Genomic DNA, 27,765 nt, shown 5'->3' with positions numbered 1-27,765 from the left:
ATCCTGACCTTGAGAGATAGCCAGCAACGCTTTTTCTGCCTGATTCTCAAGATTAGGCTCCTCATAAAGCAGTCCAAGAGCCAGAAAAAACGCATCTACATTAAGCAATGCAGGATCTCCTGGCGCCAGAGAGAAAGCCCAATCTTGAGGGTCGCCACGCAACAAGGAGATAACAATTTTAACTTGCTGAGCGGAATCACCAGAGGAACGAGGTCTCAGAGACAGAAATAACTTACAATTATTCTTAAAATTCTGAAACCTAGATCTATCTCCAGAAAACAACTCAGGAATGGGTATCTTTGGTTCTGACATAGGGCTATGAATAACAAAATCCTGAATACTTTGCACCCGTGCAGTAAGATGATCCACACTAGAAGTCAGAGTCTGAACATTCATGTCTGCAGCTGAGCTCAAAACCACCCAGAGTTCAAGGGGATGAAAGAAGCTAAACAGACTGCAGCAAAGGAAAAAAAAAAAATGTACTCAGGTCTTCTTTTTATCCCACTTCTGCGATGCATTAAACACTTTTTTGGCCTGCTATACTGTTATGATCCTTAGTGGTTGAGGATCACGAATTACGCCAGCTAAGTAACAAACATAGGACAAGCTCTAGGGAGGTGGCAAACTGGACTGACCGCAAATCTGAACCTATCCGAACACACTAGAAGTAGCCGGTGAACGTGCCTAAAAATCCTAGACGTCTCGAGCCAGCCAGAGGAACTAACTACCCCTAGAGAGAAAGAAAGACCTCTCTTGCCTCCAGAGAAATAATCCCCAAAGATATAGAAGCCCCCAACAAATAATAACGGTGAGGTAAGAGGAAGGCACATACACAGGGGTGAAAACAGATTCAGCAAATGAGGCCCACTAATACTAGATAGCAGAAAATAGTAAAGGGGTCTGTGCGGTCAGTAAAAAACCCTTACAAAATATCCACACTGAGATTTCAAGAACCCCCACACCAACTAACGGTTTGGGGGGAGAAACTCAGTCCCCTAGAGCAACCAGCAAGCGAGGAGATCACATCTTAGCAAGCTGGACAAGAAACATGATGAATGCTGATAATCAAAAAATGAACGGACAAAAACTTAGCTTGTCTTGGAGAGGCTGGGAGCAAGGTAATCACAAGGAATCTGAAGAGCACTGAATACATTGATAGCAGGCAAGGAACTGAGTATCCAGGTGAGCTAAATAGGAAACCAACCAAGGATAACGAACCAGCTGATGCAGCTAACCTGCAGAAAGACAACACTACACAGTACCGCTTGTGACCACTAGAGGGAGCCTAAAAATAGAGTTCACAACAGCAGACACTAGACTCAACATCACCTACACCTCACCACACTTCCAGTTCTTGTCATGGAACGTGGATGGCCTTAACACCCCTCTTAAACACAACCAAGTATTACCGTAAATTCACCTGAGACGATTCTTGCCAGATGTGGTCTTTCTTCAAGAGACACGTTGGAGGGCTGACAAGCCTGGTAAATTATGAGCACCCTGGATAGGCGATTGCTATGCTGCCTTGCATACTTCATCATCACGCAGAGTAGTCATTCTTATTAAGAAGGGCCTGCCATGTTCCATTTAAGATTCTATTAGCGACAGAGTAGATATTTGATTCTGAAAGTGGAAATAACTGGCAAAATATACTTCTTTGTCAATCTCTATGCTTCCAACCACAACCAGCAATATTTCTATGCATCGATTCTCCAGATCCTACCTTAGGCCGCTCCTACCTCCTCTCCACAGTCCTCAGTAGCCACCGCTTCCCTCCACTTCATGGAACAGCTTTCACTTTTTACCCAACGTCATGATTCCCACATCCACCCAATACTGATCTTAGGCTACGTTCACATTTGCGTTGCGTCGGGCGCAGCCACGGCGACGCATGCGTCATGCGCCCCTATATTTAACATGGGGGGCGCATGGACATGCGTTGTGTTGCGTTTTGTGATGCGTTTTTTTGGCGCAAGCATCAGGGCGCAGAGGACGCAGCATGTTGCATTTTTTTTGCACTAAAAAAATGAACGCATGCGTCACAAAACGCTGCGTTTTGCATGCGTTGCGTCGCAGACGCAGCACACAACAACGCAAATGTGAACGTAGCCTTAGATCATGCTCCTATTTCACTATTCCTGACTTTAACGGTTCCAGTCCTCCGGGCGCAACATTGGTGGTTTCTGTCCTACCTGGCCGAATCAGATAATTTCAAAGCCTTAAATTACACTGAAATGACTTCCTAGATGATAATATCGCCCATACTGATGATATCCCTCTGATTTGGGCCACTTCTAAGGCTGCTACGAGAGGCCGTATCATCAGTTATGTCATGTAGGAGGAAAGCACACAAAAAGAAATTCAACACTTTACATACCTCCCTTCTTCAGACTCAAACGATGCTTGCCTTGTCCCCATTCCCTGATGCACAACAAGCTTATTCTATGGCCAAACACCTCCTGGACTCTTTTTATACATTCCCAAACACACTGGCAGGTCCAATTAACCCAAATTTTATCACTGGGGAAATAAGACGGGCAAATTATTAGCTACCCTAACTAAATACAAGTAACCCTAAAAGCCAATTAACCCCTTCATGACCAAGCCTATTTTGACCTTAATGACCTGGCCATTTTTTGCAATTCTGACCAGTGTCCCTTTATGAGGTAATAACTCAGGAACGCTTCAATGGACCCTAACGCTTCTGAGAATGTTTTTTCGTGACATATTGGGCTTCCTGTTAGTGGTAAATTTAGGTCGATAATTTTTGCATTTGTGAAAAAAACGGAAATTTGGTGAAAATTTTGAAAATGCCGCAATTTTCAAATTTGAAATTTTTATTCTGTTAAACCAGAGAGTTATGTGACACAAAATAGTTAATAAATTACATTTCCCACATCTACTTTACATCAGCACAATTTTGGAAACAACATTTTTTTTTTGTTACGATGTTATAAGGGTTAAAATTTGACCAGCGATTTCTCATTTTTACAACAAAATTTACAAAACCATTTTTTAGGGACCACCTCACATTTGAAGTCAGTTTGAGGGGTCTATATGGTTGAAAATACCCAAAAGTGACACCATTCTAAAAACTGCACCCCTCAAGGTGCTCAAAACCACATTCAAGAAGCTTATTAACCCTTCAGGTGTTTCACAGCAGCAGAAGTAACATGGAAGGAAAAAATGAACATTTAACTTTTTAGTCACAAAAACGATCTTTTAGCAACAATTTTTTTTTATTTTCCCAAGTGTAAAAGGAGAAACTGGACCACGAAAGTTGTTGTCCAATTTGTCCTGAGTACTCCGATACCCCATATGTGGGGTAAACCACTGTTTGGCGCACGACAGGGCTCGGAAGGGAAGGAGTGCCATTTGATTTTTTGAATGAAAAATTGGCTCCAATCTTTAGCGGACACCATGTCGTGTTTGGAGAGCCCCTGTGTGCCTAAAGATTGGAGCTCCCCCACAAGTGACCCCATTTTGGAAACTAGACCCCCCAAGGAAGTTATCTAGATGCATAGTGAGCACTTTAACCCCTTTCTGACCTCGGACGTACTATCCGGCGGTGAGCCCGCATCAAAGCCGGGACATGTCAGCTGTTTTGAACAGCTGACATGTGCCCGTAATAGGCGCGGGCAGAATCGCGATCTGCCTGCGCCTATTAACTAGTTAAATGCCGCTGTCAAACGCAGAGAGCGGCATTTAACTACCGCTTCCGGCTGGGCGGCCGGAAATGATCGCATCGCTGACCCCCGTCACATGATCGGAGGTCGGCGATGCTTCAGAATAGTAACCATAGAGGTCCTTGAGACCTCTATGGTTACGGATCCCCGGCAGCTGTGAGCGCCACCCTGTGGTCGGCGCTCACAGCACACCTGCAATTCTGCTACATAGCAGCGAACATCAGATCGCTGCTATGTAGCAGAGCCGATCATGCTGTGCCTGCTTCTAGCCTCCCATGGAGGCTATTGAAGCATGGCAAAAGTAAAAAATAAAAAGTGAAAAAAATAAAAAAAATATAAAAGTTTTAATCACCCCCCTTTCGCCCCAATCAAAATAAATCAATTAAAAAAAAATCAAAACTACACGTTTGGTATCGCTGCGTTCAGAATCGCCCGATCTATCAATAAAAAAAAAGCATTAACCTGATCCCTAAACGGCGTAGCGATAAAAAAATTTGAAACTCCAGAATTACGTTTTTTTGGTCGACGCGACATTGCATTAAAATGCAATAACGGGCGATCAAAAGAACGTATCTGCACCGAAATGGTATAATTAAAAACGCCAGCTAGGCACGCAAAAAATAAGCCCCCAACCAACCCCAGATCATGAAAAATGGAGACGCTACGGGTATCGGAAAATGGCGCAATTTTTTTTTTTTAGCAAAATTTGGAATTTTTTTTCACCACTTAGATAAAAAATAACCTAGTCATGTTAGGTGTCTATGAACTCGTTGTGACCTGGAGAATCATAATGGCAGGTCAGTTTTAGCATTTAGTGAACCTAGCAAAAAAGCCAAACAAAAAACAAGTGTGGGACTGCACTTTTTTTGCAATTTCACTGCACTGGAATTTTTTTCCCGTTTTCTAGTACACGACATGCTAAAACCAATGATGTCGTTCAAAAGTACAACTCGTCCCGCAAAAAATAAGCCCTCACATGGCCAAATTGATGGAAAAATAAAAAAGGTATGGCTCTGGGAAGGAGGGGAGTGAAAAACGAACACGGAAAAACAGAAAATCCCAAGGTCATGAAGGTGTTAAACCCTCAGATGCTTCACAAATTGATCCGTAAAAATGAAAAAGTACTTTTTTTTTTTTTCACAAAAATTTTCTTTTAGCCTCAATTATTTCATTTTCACATGGGCAACAGGATAAAATGGATCCTAAAATCTGTTGGGCAATTTCTCATGAGTACACGATACCTCATATGTGGGGGTAAACCACTGTTTGGGCGCACGGCAGAGCTCGGAAGGGAAGGAGCGCCATTTGACTTTTTGAATGGAAACTTAGCTCCAATCGTTAGCGGACACCATGTCGCGTTTGGAGAGCCCTTGTGTGCCTAAACATTGGAGCTCCCCTACAAGTGACCCCATTTTGGAAACTAGACCTCCAAAGGAACTAATCTAGATGTTTGGTGAGCACTTTGAACCCCCAAGTGTTTCACAGAAGTTTATAACGCAGAGCCGTTAAAAAAAAAATCATTTTTCTTCCCTCAAAATTATTTTTTAGCTGACAATTTGATACCCCATATGTGGGGGTAAACCACTGGCACACGTCGGGGCTCGGAAGGGAGGGAGCACCATTTGACTTTTTGAACGCAAGATTGGCTGGAATCAACCGTGGCGCCATGTCGCGTTTGGAGACCCCCTGATGTGCCTAAACAGTGGAAACCCCTCAATTCTAACTCCAAGACTAACCCCAACACACCCCTAACCCTAATCCCAACTCTAACCATGACCCTAATCACAACGCTAACCCCAATCCCAACCCTAACCCCAACACACCCCTAACCATAACCGTAACCACAAGCCTAACTCTAACCCCAACACACCCCTAACCCTAATATTAACCCTAATTCCAACCCTAACCCTAAGGCTATGTGCTCACGTTGCGGATTTGTGTGCGGATTTTTCCTCCGACACCGTTTTTGAAAAATCCGCAGGTAAAACGCACTGCGTTTTACCTGCGGATTTAGTGTTTTTTTGTGCGGATTTCACCTGCGGATTCCTATACAGGAACAGGTGTAAAACGCTGCAGAATCCACACAAAGAATTGTCATGCTGTGGTAAATACCGAGCGGTATTTTCCGCACCATGGGCACAGCGGATTTGGTTTTCCATAGGTTTACATGGTATTGTAAACGTGTTGGAAAACTGCTATGAATCTGCAGCGGCCAACCCGCTGCGGATCCGCAGCCAAATCCGCACCGTGTGCACATAGCTTAATTCTATCCCCAATTCCAACCCTAAATTTAACCCTAACCCTAGTTGCAACCCTTACCCTAATTGCAACCCTAACCCCAATTCTAACCCTAAAGGTACCTTAACACTCAGCAACTTTACAACGAGAACGACAACGATCCGTGACGTTGCAGCGTCCTGGTTAGCGATCTCGTTGTGTTTGACACGCAGCAGCGATCTGGATCCCGCTGTGATATCGCTGGTCGGAGCTAGAAGTCCCGAACTTTATTTGGTCGTCAGGTCGGCGTGTACCGTCGTGTTTGACAGCAAAAGCAACGATGCCAGCAATGTTTTACATGGAGCTAACGACCTGTGAGAACGATAAGTGAGTCACTGTTACGTCACAGGATCGCTCCTGCATCGTTCTGGAGCTGCTGTGTTTGACGTCTCTACAGCGACCTAAACAGTGACACTGCAGCGATCGGCTCGTTGTCTATATCGCTGCAGCGTCGCTGAGTGTGACGGTACCTTATCCCTAGTGGAAAAATAAATATATTTTTATTTTATTATGTTCCCTACTTATGGGGGTGATAAGGGGGGGGGGGGGGTTACCTGTCAATGGACTACTTGCTAATTAAAATACTTGGGAGTACAGTTGACAAGACATCGCATCCTATCCAAATTTTGCGCCTAAAGAGGAGAAACGGATCAACTATTTATACCGCTCATTTATCTGGGAGGGAAAAAAAATCCCCGTATAGCCTTTAAATTACTCCAACAGCTGAAGAGAAATGGGGGGATAAACTTCTTTGATATTAGACACTATAACCTAGCATCCCTATTCCAGGTGCTGGTGGATTGGCTGGGAGGGACATCATGCTATACCCAATACGACCTGGAGTGCTGCCCTCTTACACCTCTTATACTGAATTACTGGCTGAGATAAGGATACCGTCACACATTGAAATTTCCATCGCTACGACGGTACGATTCGTGACGTTCTAGCGATATCGTTACGATATCGCTGTGTCTGACACGCTACTGCGATCAGACACCCTGCTGAGAATCGTACGTCGTAGCAGATCGTTTGGAACTTTCTTTCGTCGCTTGATCACCCGCTGACATCGCTGGATCGTTGTGTGTGACAGCGATCCAGCGATGTCTTCGCTTGTAACCAGGGTAAACATCGGGTAACTAAGCGCAGGGCCGCGCTTAGTAACCCGATGTTTACCCTGGTTACCAGCGTAAACGTAAAAAAACAAACAGTACATACTCACCCGTCGGTGTCCTTCAGGTCCCTTGCCGTCTGCTTCCTGCTCTGAGTGCCGGCCGGAAAGTGAGAGCAGATCACAGCGGTGCTGCGCTCTGCTCTCACTGTACGGCTGCACTCAGAGCAGGAAGCAGACGGCAAGGGACCTGAAGGACACCGACGGGTGAGTATGTACTGTTTGTTTTTTTACGTTTACGCTGGTAACCAGGGTAAACATCGGGTTACTAAGCGCGGCCCTGCGCTTAGTTACCCGATGTTTACCCTGGTTACCCGGGGACTTCGGCATCGCTCCAGCGCCATGATTGCACCGTGTGACCGCAGTCTACGACGCTGGAGCGATGATTATACGACGCTGCGACGTCACGAATCGTGCCGTCGCAGCGATGAAAATTTCAATGTGTGACGGTACCCTAAGAGCAAACCCACTCCTGGTGTCTACATGGAAGGCATGACAGAAAATAGGATTACAGTTTTATCTCTCTCCCCGGGTGTCTCCTCTTTTCCCACCTGTTGAGAACCCCTAATTTCGACATGGACATTCTCACCCTGTCTTTTTTCGGGGGCACTCTCAAGGTATAATATCTTTTAAACACCTGGTCCACTTAGTGGAATAGAGGAGATACAGTCTAAATACCCTACTGCCATATTCCCTTCTTTCCAATACCTACAAGCTAAGAGTTACGTAACAAAAATACCAGCACATCTTCCTGAGCAGGAGTGGAGACCATGCCTGCTTAGATGGTTCACTAAATCAAATTCCTTATCTGGCCAAATAGCCACCAATTACTGTATAATTTCATCCATGTTGCCCTGGATTATGAGCAATCCCAATTTCAGGTAACAAAATAGCAGATCAAGAACCCCACCTTGTCCTGTGGCGCCATTCTGAAAACTTTAGTTCAAGCCCACAAATTCCTCCCTTCAGCCCGTCTTCTAAAAATCTGTCATAGATATTATTTAACTCAGTAAAAAGGTAATCGAATAGGGCTATACACAACCTCTAGGTGTTTTAAGTGCTACTCCCCCAAAGCCAATTTGTTTCACTGCCTGTGGACCTGCCCGGTCATTCGACCCTTCTGGGTCAGAGTGCAACAATTCACCACCACGCTCCTGATGAGCCTCTATGGGCCATCTTTGGATATTTAAAGCCAGATAAATACACAAGCTCTCCAGTGGCCCGTACTCTACATTTGGTGGTGGCAGCTGGTATTAAAGCCATTCTGCAGGTATGGATTCACGACCAGGCTCCTCATTTCAAGATCTTTCTAGACAAACTGTCGTTTCTACTTCAGATGGATTGGGCTGAGGCCTCCTTACATAAAGAGGGAAGGGTGCAGTCCTTTTTTTGAAACTTGGGAAAGTTTCATCTCCATACTTCCAGAACGCATTCAGGGTGACATTAGAACTTGTTTTCAACCAACAGTGTGGTATCAAGAGCAACTACTAGTACGAGAAGCGTCTATATAGAAATATTTTTAGGAGACCCACAGAGTAGAGATGCTTCTGTGTGTTACGGGTTAACGCTGGTGTCGGTGGGTCCTGCACAACTCTCAAAGAGTTTACGTTTTAGTTTATTTTCCTTCTAAATCAATGTAATTATACCTGAATAGTTATTTTGCTACCCACCATCTCATAACAGCATAGCATGCATATGATAATAGGCTTTGGTCAATTTTTGTCATCAGTATGTATCCTTCAGGTAATATTTGCACTGATGCATGTATGCAATATATTCAATAAAAACAGTCAAAAAAAAAAAAAAGTGATACTCGCCCTAATCGATTCCCCTGCCCTATGATTGAGCCCCTTGAAAATTTTATTCTTATCCATGGAACACCACCTTTAAGATTTGATGGGTAATACCAGCAGTTACTGGAACAAACATGTCTTACAGAAGTACTGCAGTGTGTGAACAAGGGACTCAGAAATGAGTTGCCTTAGTTATTGAAAATAGCAGCTTTAAGACTGGATGGAGTAAAGCCGGGAGTGGATCCGAAAAGGTAGAAAACTACAAATTACAGACATTTACTGCTTCTCTTTCTTTTTTCTACTCATGTTCTGGACTCAAAAGTTATGATAAATGGTGCATATACACAAAAAGCAAAAAAAAAAAACAACTTTAGACAGAATTAACACACCAGTTTTGTTAAACAATGTTTTATTCTTCACTGAACCTGGGTAATATTCAGACAAGCATTCTTTTCTTAAATGTACATCTTTAAAGTCAATTTGAAAGTGAAATTCAAAACCAATTGGCAAGCAAGTCCTAACATAAGAACCATCGTTGAAAACCTGCTGTGCGAGACGTTTAGCCCAAGGTTGAAAAGATTCTTTAAACATGGAAACCCATAAGAAAACTTAACTTATTTATACAAAACTGTTCTGTTGCTTGCAAAGATTCCTTCTGCGTCCAGAGTAAGAATGACAAAGGAGACAAAAACAAAATAAAAAAACAAGTAATTTACATAATTCACTAAATAATCCCGATCTGCACCGACACCAGAAGCCTTATTAATCCCATTATCAAACCGACAAACAGTTGACAACTTTGTTTTTTTACCCGCAAAACAAAATGGTGTAGATTTCGAAGTGTAACTACATTGAAACAAAGCCTAAAAAGTGTCATCAAAACTAAAGAAAAATGTAAAGCGTCGGGAGCAAAAATATGACATCAGCGTATGACCCCAAACTTCCTAGTATATAGCAGTTTTATTTCAGCCGAGACATATAATGTAAAGAAACGTATAATGCTTCCCCCCGAAAAACAAGTAGAAAATTACCAAGGAGGTGAGATAACTATTAGACAAATAATGAAAGATCAGTGATGAGCAAATGTGCTCGTAAAAGGTGTTATCCAACCATGCTCGGGGCCTAACCGAGTGACTTTGGTGAGCTCGAATAATACTTTGGAGTCCCCGTGCCTAATATGCAATCACCGGATGTGTTGCGGCTGTCAAACAGAAGCGAGACATGCAGCTGTACGATCTTCAAGATACTTTTTGAGCACGCCAAAGACCCTCGGTTAGGACTAGAGCATGCTCAGATAACATCTTATCCGAGAACGTTTACTCATCACTACTGAAGGTTTTTATTGCCGCAGCTGAATGATTTACATCTGTTAGCCAGCATAAGTACACATGGGGGTTGCTAGGGAATCCCCACATGTAATCAAGCTGGCTAACAGATGTAAATCATCCAGCTGCGGCGAAGAAAACTAAATCTCCGAGCACTAAAAAATACTCGGAGGACACCCGAGCATGCTCAGGAAATCTCGAGTAACGAGTATACTCGCTCATCACTACTGAAGATCCATTCTACAACATGGCGGCATGTTCATCTCGGTTCATTTGCTCAATCAGGTTTTTATGAGGTCAAACATACAACCTGTGGATAGTGGCATGAAAGTGTGATCTACTAAATACAAGTCGTTCTTTTAAATTTGTTAGTTCCTCGCCATCATCCTCTTCCCAGATATTTCATGATCACTATACTCTCCGATAGCAGTTTATAAGATGTAATACCTATGCACTGATGATCATTTGCTGGCTGGTTGATTATGGTAGGATTTGTGGATAATCTGATATCCCCTCCATCCATAGAAATAACATTGGGACTTATCACTCTTGGCCATACTTGTCCATAGCTAGCTTTAATGTTGGGTAATCGCTAAGAATGAATAAAATAGAATACACCAACATCAGCAAAGCAGAAGAATAATAACTTGCCACAAGGTTTCTGACAATTTACTGATGGATGAAGACCATTAAAAAGTCTTGTCTCATTACTAAAATACCTTATACCTGGAAAACTTTGTATCAGAAGGTCACATTTCCTGTCCACCAGGCAAAGAAAACCCTAAAATTGCCTTCTTTGCATAGTAGGGAATGAGAAGAAAGCAAATTTCTGCAACTATAGGCTGGGGATTTAAAGCAAGAGAGAAAAATAAAAACCAGCGCAAGTTATTAATGGTCTCGGAGAGGCTAGAAAAAGAATGCATGGCTGCTTAATATTACAGTGCCGCATTGTCCATGAGTGGCGTCCAGTACTGCAGCGCAGGTTGAGGCTAGGGCTACACGGTGATGTGCTGCGAGACACTGAAATCGCTGTGTTGCATTGAGACGTGGCACCCAAGTCATTTACTTGTTCCGTTGAAGGTTGCACGCAACTCACTTGCCATAGACTTCAATGTAAACCACATGTGACTGTGACTTATGTTCGATTTGGCCTTTATTTTTACAGAAAAAAAAAAAATCACAGCTCTAAAATGCAACGTGCCTGAAAAATGCTGTTGTGCAATACGTGTTGGTGGGATAGCCCTAGCCTAAGGTTCACCTGCAATACCACACACAACCTGCTGACAGGTGGGGTGATGTTTTCAGAAAAAAAAAAAAAATAGTCCTGCGTTTCTAAACCACGAAACCCCTTTCAATGTTTGTTATGGACAATTGAGCATGTCTAGGCATCTAATCTAGAAACAAAGCTTTTACCAGTGTACGACTCTCTTGCAGGCAGAACTTGCTAGATAATAGTGAGGAGCGAGTATGCTCGGATAAGGTGTTATCTGAGCATGCTCAGGTGCTAATAGAGGATCTTCGGCATGTTCGAGTCCCCGCAGCTGTTCGACAGCCACAACACATGCTGGGAGTCCCAGTCTGTTATGTAATCCCTGCATGTGTTGTGACTGTCGAAGAGCCCCTAGACATGAGCTGCGGGGACTCGAACATGCCGAAGACACTGTTGTGTGAGTGTGCTCGAATAACACCTCATCTGAGCATGCTCGCTCATCACCAATAATGAATTATTAGAAAACACATTGGACAGAGCACGACAATTTTCACAGGAATTCAGGAGAATGACATTTGCTCAGGACAGATGTTATAGATTACATCTCTGTGGCTTATTTTGAGCCATCTCATCCATGAACCTCTTTGGCTCTTAGTCTTCATTATAACAAAATGCAAGAGTAAAGTGGTAAAAAAAGAAAAACAGAACTAGATATACTTCCAATCCGGACGGTAACACAACACAGATCGGGTTCTAGGATCTTCCCAAAATGTCACTTAAGTTTCATATCAAGGGGACTTTCCTGAAGGTAACAAATGCAGCAGGAGGTTTATTTGTGCTACAATGAGCATTTCCCCAAAACAAAAATTGCAAAATTAAATTTTAAAGTTGGTCTGGCCAAGATAACAAGAAAGGGAGGTTCTGGGGGAAAATTTATATTATTTTTTGGGACCAAAAAAACAACAAAAAACACAACAGGTGCAGCTTCCTAAACAACTCGTCGTACTTCGAAAAATCTCTTCAGATAGTAGATTTGTCCAAGTGTCATAGCAACAAGTACAAGGGCTTCAAAAAATGACCAAAGCACCACCCTGCTGTTCGTGTTGTCATTGACTGCGGAGAGAAGAGAAGAATTAGTGCAAATTGGACAAGATACGTATGAAACACGCATTAAAGGGGTTGTCTACTACTGGTCAACCCTTTTTTAATCGCTCCACTGTGTAAAATAAAATAAATGTATACATATACCCAGACAAGTGCCATTCCTCCGATGGCAGCGCCGCATCCCCAGATGGTCAGTCTTCCGTCAGAAAGGAATAAACAGTGTTCTGCTGCTCTGACAAAATACGGAAGGCTATAGCGGATCAGAAACTAACTGACTGCAGCAGTCACGGGACAATGTCTATGTTCAAGGGAATCCGTCAGCAGGTTCTTCCTACCTTATCTGAGAGCAGCCTGATGTAGGCAAAGAGAAGCTGAATCCAATGATGTATCACTTAGATTACTGGGTGCAGCTGTTCTCAGTCAAAGCTTTTAGATTTAGAAAAAAGCAGAGCTGAGAAAGCTAACCCCGCCCACCCCCGGCTCTTCATGCACAAAGTCCATAGACAGTGAGCTGCTTATTACAGGAGGGGGCGGTGCCAGACTAGTCCAGCAATGTTAATCTCTTAGTGATAAATCATTCACAGTTAGTAAAGAACAGTAAGCACTTTGACAAGTGACACATCCTTGAATTCTGTGTTTCAGCCTCCATCTCCTGTGGTCTTCAGATTACAAAGCAAAAAACTGCGGACCGATTCCCTTTAACTGACCACCTGGTATTCAGGTAATCAAAGATGTGGATAACTTGCACTAATGCTGATGTGTCCACAAATAATTCCAATATGCAGTGTAGAAGGCAACACAACAGCACAATTTATTCTCATACCATTTCAAAGTTCTCAGACTTCTTGAGGAGCAAACAAAGATTGTACATAGTAGCAAGGAACAGACTTAAATAACTCGTACTTAACTAGTACAGAAAGTTTTGCTTACAGAGAAATGTCATATTAAAAATTGCTAATTGCTATGATTAAAGTGTATTGGAGAAAAATAATAAAGGGAATGTGCAAAATAATGTTTTGGAAAAAAAAAAATCCATCGAAAGAAATTGAAAAACATTTATTCTGAAAGGTGACTGTAAAAACTGAATGGAATATGCACAGGGAAAGGGAAAAAGCCTTCATTAGGCTGAAGACACAGGAAGGGAAAGTTCCCAGATGAACTCTCTGCTGAGCGTGAGAAAGGTATTCTGACCACCGGGAACATGGCGCCAACATTGGGGAAAAGGCAATCGTCTGGGAGGTAAGTACAGAAATTCTTTATGATATGCTGCAGTGGAGCCATTAATAAATAGGGTGGTGTCATTGATAGCATCCTGATAGCCCTTGTCTATAAGATCTAAACCCTACACAGCCCATGTCTATATTTATTTCATAGTTAGAAAAATTCACAGTTTAATGTTTTTACTCACTTGTGACAAAGAGAAAAGCACAATTTCTAATAATATGTATGGACATAGACTAACATCACTTCAGGAATACGAGGACTCACTTGCTCTGTGTATTCTTTCCCGCACTTCCATGTATTCTTGCTCGTGCTTCACCGCTGTCATGGCCACGGCCAGTTCATTGATCATCTCCTCCAGCTTGTTCTGGTGCGCTGAACAACACGTGAACAAACAAGTCGTCACATATCATGGGAAAAATCACACAGTGAACGCATGGCATGGGAGAAATGCACTGACAGACCACAGTAACAGTAACTTATCCAGAGTAGAAATATACCAGGAGCACACAAGGAAAACTCAGTAATTCCGCAACACACAAAGCATGGCAATAATAAAGCACACGGGTCATTTATTAGTGACACACTCACATAATACATCCTTCGTAGCTCTGCTAGTGTGCCTTCCTTCCATAACTCCGATCACAAATTATAGCCCCCACCGGATTACCTTGGCCCTGGTTCATCATTCCCAACAGAGACAGACTGCAAATAGCAGGCATTCTAATAGTGTGATGGTCAGGCATGCGCTCTGATGCATCATTTAAAGGGTATCTATCAATCTGAAAGCAGCATGATGTAGGGGCAGAGACCCTGATGCCAGCGATGTCTCACTTACTGGGCTGTTTGCTGCAGTTTGGATTAAAAACTATTATCTAATGCAGATGCACAACTGTGCTTGGCCTTCCTGGCAGCAGGTGTACTAGTCCTTTAGTTATAGTCTCCTGTTGATAAACCGTGTATATATATATATATATCAAGCCCAGTAGGTGACATCTCTGGAATTGGGGTCTCTGCCTGCCCATCATGCCGCTCTCAGATTGGTAGCAAACACCTGGAGCCATTGCCTGCACCCTATGGCACCGACTGCACAGTGACTGGCTGTTCTTCCACAGCTACATAGACACTGGACAGCAAGGCACGGGTCCTACCGCTGCTTCACTATGATGTATCCTAGTCGTGGACTTGGAGCTAGGAGGAACAGGGTATTAGGGCCCCCGTTCCTTCCAGTTTTAGGAGAAAAATGCTTTAAAACAAAATATCCATTAAACAGAAGTATGCCATCCCCAAAACTCAATTTAAACTATTTATATGGTCCTATAGGTGACGGCCACTGGCTACTGTGTGATCCTGTGTGCAGCGAGCAGGATGGCAGACAGGGAGGAGTGCGCGCCTGCACGGACACCGTGTGCACCTACCCCGTATCGTCTGTGCAGACATGTAGGGCTGCGGATACAATTCAGGCAGCTCCCCACCGCCTGGATATTTATGCCCTGCACTGGAAAACACCTTCAATAAAAGTTACAATTTCCTCACTTCCCTTCCGACAGACCAATTCAAATGAAAATACCAGCAACCACCTCTAACATGAGATAAGTATATAAGAACGTTGAGCTTAAAGGGACTGTCAGCACAAAATGACTGTTCAAACCAAGCACAGGCACTAGGCGCATCATGGTGTGGGCAAACATTTAACTACACCTTCTCACCTACTTGTTTTCCCCCTACACCTCTGCTCTGGCTTGATAGAGGGAGAACAAAAAGGTGGGAAGAATTGGCCCCGCCATGATGCACCGAGCGCCTGTGCTTGGTTTGAACAGTCATTCTGTGCTGTCAGAGTTCTTCTATAAAGAAGCAAAGATTTTTCTACCATAGTAAGTGGTGGCAAATAGCTAAGGTAAGTCAGTATTTCCTGATTGGTAGGGGCCTGACTAATCTATATGATAAAGTTGTACCCTGCCTCCGGTGATGACGCTTCATTTTATGTGACCCCTGCAGCTAATCACAGGCTGCAGCGGTCACATTCAATGAGACATCATTGGAGGCGACCGGGCTGTACAGAGGCTAGCAGGCAAATTGCAAAGAAACCTAGAAGTGCAAGTTGAGGGAAGTGGAATATTTTTATTTCTTAGATTTTATCTGTAGCTGCAAGTTCACAAACAAATCAGCCCCAAAATCTGTGCGATTTCGAGCGGATCTTCAGTGTTGGTGTCTCTGAGGTCTCCCATGTGAACATACCCCCACTCAAGACTAGCTGGAAAACGGGAGTGGTTTCCCAATAGGAAAAATATCACTCACAACTAACAGTAATATTGAGCTTCGACTTAAAACAAATCACAGCAAACAGCATGCCAACCGGGGTCAGCACAATGCTAGTTAGGCGCGTGCCAGCCACACCAGGCCCATCACTATCCGCGCCAACTCACACCACGGCCATGGCAACATAGAGATTAGGGTTAGGTGACAAGAAATGACTGTATAGTAGTGTTAATGTGCATGTTGTCAGGCGACTCATCAGACAGCAGAAGACATACCGTCCCAAGTATCTCCTCCACCTGGGGGAATTGGAAAGATGAGAACACATGAAGGGAACGATGGAAGGTTTTTTTTGTTTTTTTAATAACTACTGTCACTTGGAGCAGACATATCTGTCTTGATGGACTAATTCTTAAAGAATTCCTGTAATTTACCGAAAATAATTGCGTTTAATACTTAAAAAAAAAAAGGTTGCGTTGCTCCATTGCAGATTTTCACTTCAGAACCAAGGAAGCTGAGGGAATTTTCCAAGGTAGTAATCTCATTTTTTCTTTCCTTAGGGAATGTGTCCACGTTCAGTATTACATCCGGATTAGCTGTGGATTGAACGCTGCGTACAGCCACAGTGTCCAACCCGCAGCGTCCAGATGTTACAGCATAGTGGAGGGGATTTTATGAAATCCCGTCTCCACTATGTGTGCGAACACGCATCCAGCGGCCCTGGGTTTACGGACATGCGGCACGTCTTTTTAGAACGCAGCATGTCTGTTTACCTTGGTAAATCACAGGGCCCTATGTATGGGGTGCGGGGATTCCGGATGTTTGCAATGAACACATCCGGAATCACCGCATGTACAGAAGGGGGCGACGCTTTGGTCGGAGCGGGTTTTCCGCTCCGTCCAAAGAGCCGTCATTACGGACCGTGGACACGCACCCTTAGGCTCCTTTCACACAGTGCCATCATGCACATTTGTTGGTCCCGTCAGTGCTTGCATCTAGATCCCCCACAAAATGGGATTTGGATGTATGCGGCCATGGGCTCATAGACTATAATGGTGCTGACATAGTCAAAGTGTGTTCTGACAGGCACAATTTTCAGGCGTCTACTGTAGGCGGACACTCAGACATAGTGACTGTGCCCGAAAATGATGCGCTGACGTGGGCAAAAACGCCGTGTGACAGGAGCCTTAGCAAGGGACAGGTCCTCTTTAAGACCGGAGTATTTTCACGATGATTCACCCTGGTGACTCCATAAAGATGATATTACTGGCAGACGAAAGCAGTGAAAGCCTCAGTGATCATATCTCTAGAGAAAACCTGTTTGCCAGAAATAGGGACAGAATGGGTTGGATCCTTTGACGCTTCTTTGGCAGTTGCAAATTCTTCTAAATCTTGTGCCTATGGATAAACTTAAGGTTTTTGCTATGTAATCTGACAGCAGCATAATGTAGGGTTAGAGACCCTGATTCCAGCAATGTCACTTAGTTTAATGAGTGCAGCATTTGTGATAATCAGTTTTCTCTGACACAGAATATAGCGGAGCTCAGAATGTTGAGCTGGGCATCACCAGCCCACACCAGTGCTTAGCAGCTTTCTGTGTACATTGCATATTGATATAATGCTGCTAATCAGTGGTGGGTACGTGGTTGGACCAGGGGGCACTAGACATCTAGTCCTCTTGTGATAATCTCCTGATAATAAAACACTAACTGTACTGAAACAGCAGAACACAGCCTAGCAAGTGACACATTGCTGGAATCAAAGTTTTAGCCTCAGCATCAAGGTGCTCTCATATTACATGGCACAAAGGTACTGACAGCTTCTCTGGACTTGTTCTGAGCCCTCAATGGTTAATAAAGAACACTATACATATATATGAAGTAACTCACCCTCTGTCTCCATGTCCTGGCCCTTTGGGGCTTCTCCTATGTCAATAGTGAACATCACTATCTTCGGAGTCATGGTTGACATTCTGTTACTGAAGCAGAATTTGTACGTTCCATCCATGTGTGCCGCAAAGGTGTACTTCCCACTGGACTCCCGGTCTCCTTTATAGATGCCTTTATTGTCAGGACCAGTGATCTGAAACAGAAAAGGCAGCGTGTACTGAGAAATCCAGTCAAAATGATCCTCCAATATGGCAGATACGCAGCGAGATCACAGAGGTGACGCCGGCAACCCTGGACCCCCACCGACTCCGAGAACACGACAGCAAAAACCCTGTTCCCGCTGCTCATAGATTTATTATCGTTCTTGGCCTCTAAACATCCACCATCCTATAATAGTGGACGGTAACAGCATCTAAAGATGCCCCTGTACAGTCTGCCCCAAAAGCTGAATTCATGCCACAATGGAGATTACTTTCTTGACTGACAAACCAAGGTCCGTGCTCCACCAACACCACAGTTCTACCAGGACTTGTGGGATGTCAAACAACGGGGCGTCTGGGAACCGGAATGGGGGATTTTTTTCCCCCCAGATTACTCTTTGCAGGTACCTTATACACAGTTCCGTTTTAACCCCTTCATAACCAATGTCTGATATATCCGTCACGAGCGGTGTGTTATTTCCCGCACCTTGACAGGTATGATTATCTTGCGAGTGCTGTACTCTATGGATGCTGAAGCCACCTTATCGTGCATGTGAGACCACTGGCATCTGGACGGCCTAACTGAATGACATTGGTCCGAGTGCTGGCCGGGTGAGCTCACGTTTTTTCACGGTCACGTTTCCGTAAATGAGAACTAATAGGTAGGAAAAGCCTTATTTTTGCAGTATATAAGAACATCAATAATGAGACACTGATCAAAATCTGATCCAACACCCTGAGGGAAATGGGTCTGTCCAGACGAGGCCTCACCCAGTGTGAGGGGATTACACAGGTGCAGAGGAGGAATACTACTATTGCCTGGGGATGGATGGCGCTAAGCTGTTATTCTTGGGTCAGATTCAAGCAACGACTCGCAAACTGAGTGGGCTGTGTTCACACATTGTGGATTTGCGGAGAACACTTTCCACAGCAAATCAGCAGGAGAGTCCGAAGTCTCACACAAAGCTAAAAGAATCAAAATCATCTCTTCAGGTGATTCCTCCGGTCCCAGCAGGGCTTCCGTGATGCATCCCGGTTGTCTTTGGTGACGTTCTGTCCCATGTCACAGCGGCAGAACGTTCCAACAGGAGGATGAATGTGGAGAGTGCAGCATGGAAGCCTTGGTAAAAAAAATATATATAATTGCCATTGGAGACATCTTTTTTTTTTACTTTGATTGTAAAAATATTAATCATTTTTGCTGGTACTGTATTCATTGGGATGGTGCATCCAAAAAGCCACAATGTCGGCATATATCCTCAGGGCGACTACACAACTTAACCAGTGGCCAAACACCGGCCCTGAGGGCCGTCTCTGCCAACCCCACATTCACCTTCTACTGAACATATGTTACCAATGTGGAGAAAGCAGTGAGCAGCAGTATAACTACCTGGAGCGTAAGAGAGAGTACTGGAGAACTTACTGGTTTGGGAATATATGTATTGGGCACATGGTAGGGTGCGGCATCTGACCACTGTCCCACATAGCGGACTATCCACATATTTGCTATGCACCTGGATACTGTATATAGCTTTTCACTGCCTGTTCTGCACTTTAATTATAGTTTAGGTGTGAACCAGGGTCTTTAGGGATACTGACGTTGAGCGGGGGGAACCATATCACAATTATTAGGGTGCCAACCTCCGCAGCAAGGAAGGGTAAAGCTCTTCAGGGAATATTAGGGATTTGCTGCTAAAACTTTATATGGACCCGGTATATTCTATCTATTGATTATCACACCTCTATAAGTTTTTATTTTTAGAGTATGTTCTTTTTTTGAGAGTATTTTGTCATTTTCAAAAATAATAATTAAAAGCTATATTTTAGGGGTCTATTTTTGTTGTTGTAGTACCCTCGTTTTTTGCAATGCAATCCACGCCATTTACCTGTATTGCGCTGCAATGTAGCAACACCAAGTGACCATTGGATGCGCAACAGCCATCACAGCCAAAGTCGCCATGTGACACTAGCCTAGAGCATAGCCAATTGAAATTTAACGGGGTCCAGCCTGCTTTCTACCATCATCAACTGTTCCAAGGGGTGGCGTGAGAAGCCCCCATATACACAAGATCATCAGGTCATCTGCTAGTCCCCTGGAATCTATGGGTTTGGACAACTAAGACCCTGTTCACACATTAGTTTTCTTGCCATCAGTCACAAAACGTCAAATTTTGAAAAAAACGAATCCGGGAACTAATGCCGCCGAATCCGTTTTTTTTTCTCATAGACTTGTATTAGCGATGGATGGCCTCACGTTTCATCCGTCGTTCGCCGGATCCGTCGAAAATTGTTTGTCCGGCGGCCGGAGACAACGGACAAAGTATTGTTTTTTGTGTACGTCAAAAAAAAACAGTCAGCGACAGATCCGTCACCGTCCGTCGTTTGCTAGAATGGAAGCCTACGGCGCCGGGTCCGTCAAATGACGGAATCCGGCAACGGATTCCGTTCTTTTTAACTGAGCATGCTCCGATCCAATTAGCCAGATCAGCTAGTCGGATCCGTCCAAAAAACGGTTCTATCGCATCAGTTTTTCACAATCTGCGACGGATCCGTTGAGCCAACGGATTGTGACTGACGGCAAAAAACTGATGTGTGAAAGGGGCCTTACAACTTTTTGCAATGTTCATCATGGCCTACATGTGTCACTGATTTTAAAATGGGCGGCATACTGGGCGGTATAGTTGCTGAGGCAAAAGTACAACACTGAAAGAGTCAGGTGGCCGTCATCTGCAGGGGTCTCCCACTCCAGGAATGTGGTCTAATCACAATCTTCTAGGAAGTGTCAGAAAATCTCCTGCGTGAGGATTTACAGGTTAGATAGTCAATAAAGCAATTCTGTCACCAGATTTCACAATATAAACGTTATATTGATCCTTAAACTTGATGAAACTGGTGTACTTTTGGCGAAAATCCATGTCAAAATGGCTGTATAATCCTGATATTATAATCAGCATTTTATAAGTCCAACCCTAGCTCCTCGGATCTAAGAGATCCATTTAGTAATTTATATAAGTTGCATTGTGTAAACTGGTGACAGATCACCTTTAACCCCTAGGCAACATCTGCTCCATATAACAAGCAGTTGCCAGCTGTGCTACACAGTAGACACCCAAGTGTAATTGCTGCGATCCTTACAGAAGTTTAACCTAAGTGGACTAGTTAGACATGTAATACAGCAGAAAAACACTTAAAGGGACTCTGTCACCTGAATTTGGAGGGAACAATTTTCAGCCATAGGGGCGGGGTTTTCGGGTGTTTGATTCACCCTTTCCTTACCCGCTGGCTGCAATATTGGATTGAAGTTAATTCTCTGTCCTCCGTAGTACATGCCTGTACAAGGCAATCTTGCCTTACGCAGGCGTGTACTATGGAGGACAGAGAATGAACTTCAATCCAATATTGCAGCCAGCATGCAGCCAGCGGGTAAGGAAAGGGTGAATCAAACACCCGAAAACCCCGCCCCTATGGCTGAAAATTGTTCCCTCCAAATTCAGGTGACAGAGTCCCTTTAAGTAGAAGGGCACCAGGCCCCGACGCGTAACCACACCTCTTACATATCTCACTCAGTCCAATATTGCTATAGCAATGGTGAGTATCGTAAAACTTAACTTTTACTAATAATAAATAAAGCCAAACAAAATGTCATACTCATGTTAAAAACACATGTATGTATGTGTATGTATATATATATATATATTATATTATATATATATATATATATATATATATATATATATATATATATATATATATATATATATATATATATATATACACACACACACACACACACAGTACAGACCAAAAGTTTGGACACACCTTCTCATTTAAAGATTTTTCTGTATTTTCATGACTATGAAAATTGTACATTCACACTAAAGGCATCAAAACTATGAATTAACACATGTGGAACTGCTTTGCACACTCTTGGCATTCTCTTGATGAGCTTCAAGAGGTACTCACCGGGAATGGTCTTCCAACAATCTTGAAGGAGTTCCCAGAGATGCTTAGCACTTGTTGGCCCTTTTGCCTTCACTCTGCAGTCCAGCTCACCCCAAACCATCTCGACTGGGTTCAGGTCTGGCGACTGTGGAGGCCAGGTCATCTGGCGTAGCACCCCATCACTCTCCTTCTTGGTCAAATAGCCCTTACACAGCCTGGAGGTGTGTTTGGAATCATTGTTCTGCTGAAAAATAAATGATGGTCCAACTAAACGCAAACCGGATGGAATAACATGCCACTGCAAGATGCTGTGGTGGCCATGCTGGTTCAGTATGCCTTCAATTTTGAATAAATCCCCAACAGTGTCACCAGCAAAGCACCCCCACACCATCACACCTCCTCCTCCATGCTTCTCGGTGGGAACCAGGCATGTAGAGTCCATCCGTTTACCTTTTCTGCATCGCACAAAGACAAGGTGGTTGGAACCAAAGATCTCAAATTTAAACTCATCAGACCAAAGCACAGATTTCCACTGGTCTAATGTAAATTCCTTGCGTTCTTTAGCCCAAACAAGTCTCTTCTGCTTCTTGCCTGTCCTTAGCAGTGGTTTCCTAGCAGCTATTTTACCATGAAGGCCTGCTGCACAAAGTCTCCTCTTAACAGTTGTTGTAGAGATGTGTCTGCTGCTAGAACTCTGTGTGGCATTGACCTGGTCTCTAATCTGAGCTGCTGTTAAACTGCGATTTCTGAGGCTGGTGACTTGGATAAACTTATCCTCAGAAGTAGAGGTGACTCTTGGTCTTCCTTTCCTGGGGCGGTCCTCATGTGAACCAGTTTCTTTGTAGCGCTTGATGGTTTTTGCCACTGCACTTGGGGACACTTTCAAAGTTTTCCCAATTTTTCGAACTGACTGATCTTTATTTCTTAAAGTAATGATGGCCACTCGTTTTTCTTTACTTAGCTGCTTTTTTCTTGCCATAATACAAATTCTAACAGTCTATTCAGTAGGACTATCAGCTGTGTATCCACCAGACTTCTGCACAACACAACTGATGGTCCCATCCCCATTTATAAGGCAAGAAATCCCACTTATTTAACCTGACAGGGCACATCTGTGAAGTGAAAACCATTCCCGGTGACTACCTCTTGAAGCTCATCAAGAGAATGCCAAGAGTGTGCAAAGCAGTCATCAAAGCAAAAGGTGGCTACTTTGAAGAGCCTAGAATATAAGACATAATTTCAGTTGTTTCACACTTTTTTGTTAAGTATATAATTCCACATGTGTTAATTCATAGTTTTGATGCCTTCAGTGTGAATGTACAATTTTCATACTCATGAAAATACAGAAAAATCTTTAAATGAGGTGTGTCCAAACTTTTGGTCTGTACATATGTACATATATATATATATATATATATATATATATATATACACACATATACACACATAGGTGCTTCTCACAAAATTAGATCATCAAAAAGTTAATTTATTTCAGTTCGTTAATACGAAAAGTGAAACATATTACTTGTGCACGGTTTCTTCCTTGTGGTGTGCTGTATTTTGGTATCTGGTGTAGTGTTTCTTGAGTGGTGTTCCCTATGTGGTGTCTCCCCTCTCTGCTGTCTACTTAACCCTATGTGGTCTCTTGTAAGCTGTTGTGACTATAATTGGAGGTGGTACATTGTGTGATTGTCCGTTCCCAAAGTGGACTAATATTTTTAGTTATTTTTTTGTTCATTACTAGTGATGAGTGAGTGTACTTGTTGCTCGAGTGGTCTCCGAGTATTTTTTAGTGCTCGGTGATTTAGTTTTCATCCCCGCAGCTGAATGATTTACATCTGTTAGCCAGCCTGAGTACATGTGGGGGTTGCCTGGTTGCTAGGGAATCCCCACATGTACTCAGCCTGGCTAATAGCTGTAAATCATTCAGCTGCGGGGATGAAAACTAAAAAATGCACTAAAAAATACTCGAAGGTCACCCGAGCAACAAGTACATTCGCTCATTACTATTCATTACAGTTAAAATGGCAAATCCAGAAGCAGTGCCTCAGTGGTATGAACTATGTACATTCCGGCAGTAGACAGTATTTTTGTGTCTCAGATAGTAGACAAAATTGATACACAGTATAGGACTGTGGAGAAGATTGTGCTGCATGAGTTAATAAATCGTTAGTAAGCATGCGCGGGTACACTGCGTAGTTATGGCCGTTACTGGGAACAGCAGTGACGTATACCTGTCACTTGCGCAGTTCGTGGCCGTAAGGCTGTTACTGCGGCTGCACAAGTAAAATAGACATCACCGCTATTCCCCACGCGGGCGCAGTAACAGCTGCTTCGTTACCGCACATGTGCGGGTAGAGCGCGCAGTTGTGGCTGTTACTGCGCATGCGCGGGAATAGCGGAGTTGTGTATGTCACTTGCGCAGGCGCATTTCGTGGCCTGCGCAAGTGACACTGCCGCAGTGCCTTATGGGATTCGGGGACAGCGGCCGGAAGTCCCAACTGGTGATTATATATGTAGATATAGAGTCATTACAGACAGAGTGAGCTATTTCAAGTGTTTATTTCTGTTAATGTTGGTGATTATGGCTTACAGCCAATGAAAACTCAAAAGTCATTATCTCAGTAAATTAGAATACTTCATAACACCAGCTTTAAAAATGATTTTAAAATCCAAAATGTTGGCGTGATTGTGGAAACTTCACACTAGAGCTCAAGCAGCTTGGGTTGTGTGCCTCTCTACTCGTCCTCCAGACTCTGAGACCTTGATTTCCAAATGAAATGCAAAATGTATTTTCCTTGTGGAGTGTCAGTGATGGCCTTCTGGACATCTGTCAAGTCAGCAGTCTTCCCCATGATTGTGGAGCCTACTGAAACAGACTAAGGGACCTTTTTAGGAAGCCTTTGCAGCTGCATCGGGGACCACTTACACCAGTAAAAAGGTCTACACCTAGGACCGAAAGGTCACCACATGGGCTAATAAAAAACACCTTTCAACTGCATTATGGAGTGCTGCTTCAACAGTTTTTGACATATATACATATCACAACCTAGCGCCATATGAGGTATATATGGATCTATATCACAGCCTGGCACCATGTGCGGTATATATGGATCTATATCACAGCCTGGCACCATGCGCGGTATATATGGATCTATATCACAGCCTGGCACCATGCGCGGTATATATGGATCTATATCACAGCCTGGCACCATGCGCGGTATATATGGATCTATATCACAGCCTGGCACCATGTGTGGTATATATGGATCTATATCACAGCCTGGCACCATGTGTGGTATATATGGATCTATATCACAGCCTGGCACCATGCGCGGTATATATGGATCTATATCACAGCCTGGAACCATGCGCGGTATATATGGATCTATATCACAGCCTGGCACCATGCGTGGTATATATGGATCTATATCACAGCCTGGAACCATGCGCGGTATATATGGATCTATATCACAGCCTGGCACCATGCGTGGTATATATGGATCTATATCACAGCCTGGCACCATGCGCGGTATATATGGATCTATATCACAGCCTGGCACCATGTGTGGTATATATGGATCTATATCACAGCCTGGCACCATGCGTGGTATATATGGATCTATATCACAGCCTGGAACCATGCGCGGTATATATGGATCTATATCACAGCCTGGAACCATGCGCGGTATATATGGATCTATATCACAGCCTGGCACCATGTGTGGTATATATGGATCCATATCACAGCCTGGCATCATGTGTGGTATATATGGATCCATATCACAGCCTGGCATCATGTGTGGTATATATGGATCTATATCACAGCCTGGCACCATGCGCGGTATATATGGATCTATATCACAGCCTGGAACCATGCGCGGTATATATGGATCTATATCACAGCCTGGCACCATGTGTGGTATATATGGATCCATATCACAGCCTGGCATCATGTGTGGTATATATGGATCTATATCACAGCCTGGCACCATGTGAGGTGTGTACCATATATATCACAGCCTGGCACCATGTGAGGTGTGTACCATATATATCACAGCCTGGCACCATGTGTGGTGTGTGCCATATATATATATCACAGCCTGGCACCATGTGAGGTATATATGGATCTATATCACAGCCTGGCACCATGTGAGGTATATATGGATCTATATCCCAGCCTGGCACCATGTGAGGGGTGTGCCATATATATATCACAGCCTGGCACCATGTGAGGTATATATGGATCTATATCCCAGCCTGGCACCATGTGAGGGGTGTGCCATATATATATATATCCCAGCCTGGCACCATGTCCACCCCAGCAGCAGGGCGGCTCCGGCACACTGGATTCTTGGCGATGCTGAGTGTCCGGTGCTCGGACATCCCGGGACCTGGCGCCATTGAGGAGGGCTCTGCTTGCCCCATACTCACCTCTACATCGATGTCCAGGAATCCCCCCTCCGCCACCTCGAAGATCAGGCCCATCTTGGTGCCGGACGTTACATGCTCAAAGTAACATTCTTCAGCGTGGGCATCGATGCTCACAAAGTAACCCGAGGCCGTGGCGGAGAAGAAGGCGACCAGGGCCACGAGCTCCGATACGGTAAACATGGTGGTCAGTGTCGGGGAAACAAGCGAGCACAGGCCGGGAACCTTGCGGCGGAGTCTGGGCCTCACTGAGAAAGAGGCGTCACCGCTGTAGGCTGCCGGGGAGCTAGCAGCTAGTGCCACGTAACGGCTGTACGGAGGCCCGGCAGGGACACTCTGACATCCGGGCAATGGAAACGTAGCGTAGACCTGGCAGCACTAGCAAACGCGCTGTCACGTCCAGCTGTCAGAAGCCGTGACGGCCATTTTAATTAAGGGCACAGAACCGACAGAGACCGACTACATCGCTTCCAGATAAAGCCATTGTTACACCTCATTCCTCTCTAGAGCTGCCTGGCTCAGCAACATACATTAATGGCAGCTTTCGAACTATTTGATCACTTCCTGATGCACTCAGAATTCTCTACAGCCTATTTTTTCTTAAAGGGATTTTCCACTACTGAACAGGCCTTGCTAAATTCAATGCCTCATCTAATATATAAAGCTGAATGTGTGTGCGTGCGTGCGTGCGTGTGTCCGGGATTGGCATCTGCACCGTCGCAGCTACAGCCACAAAATGTTGCAGTGTCACACGTCTGGACCCCGAGAGCGTCATAGGCTATGTTGTGAGGTGAAATTTTAACCCCGCGCGTTCCAAATCACCAAACAATTTTGCCCCTATCTACATAATGGGGAAGAAGTGAAAGGAAAAGTGTTGGAGGCAAATTGACAGCTGCCAGATGTGAACAAGGGGGACTTAAAGAGTGAGAGCGATGGCGCCAAAGAGTATATACCGTACAGTTGCTAAGGTGGGGCATGGGATACTCACCACACACGGGGATATGAACACACACACAAAATGCGCCACACACTACCACGTGCTCTAACACATATACCACCCTCAGCGCACATTTCACCACACATACACCAACCTCGCCACATAAAAGTCGAAACACAAAATTCGCAGCTCAAAACTCACCACGTGCAAAACTCGCCACATGCAAACTAGGCTCACGCAAGACTCGCCACACGTGCAAAACTCACCTCATGGAAAACTCGCCACACACAAAACTTGCACACGCGGAAAAATTGCCACATGCACAA

At 44.1% G+C, this 27,765-nt stretch overlaps 1 protein-coding gene across 1 annotated transcript; it reads right to left on the bottom strand.

Moving 5' to 3' along the window:
* Positions 1 to 9,316: 9,316 nt before the first annotated feature.
* TMED2 (transmembrane p24 trafficking protein 2) lies at positions 9,317 to 26,949 on the bottom strand. The gene is made up of 4 exons (XM_077293216.1): positions 26,506 to 26,949; positions 17,930 to 18,122; positions 14,052 to 14,159; positions 9,317 to 12,572 (listed from the first exon to the last, which is right to left on the bottom strand). The coding sequence occupies exons 1-4, from the start codon at positions 26,683 to 26,685 to the stop codon at positions 12,448 to 12,450; spliced, it is 606 nt and encodes a 201-aa protein (XP_077149331.1). The 5' UTR covers positions 26,686 to 26,949; the 3' UTR covers positions 9,317 to 12,447.
* Positions 26,950 to 27,765: the final 816 nt, after the last annotated feature.

This window comes from Ranitomeya variabilis, chromosome 1 (assembly GCF_051348905.1).
Source record: "Ranitomeya variabilis isolate aRanVar5 chromosome 1, aRanVar5.hap1, whole genome shotgun sequence".
NCBI classification, from domain to species: domain Eukaryota; kingdom Metazoa; phylum Chordata; class Amphibia; order Anura; family Dendrobatidae; genus Ranitomeya; species Ranitomeya variabilis.
This window is presented reverse-complemented; position numbering and strand designations above follow the sequence as displayed.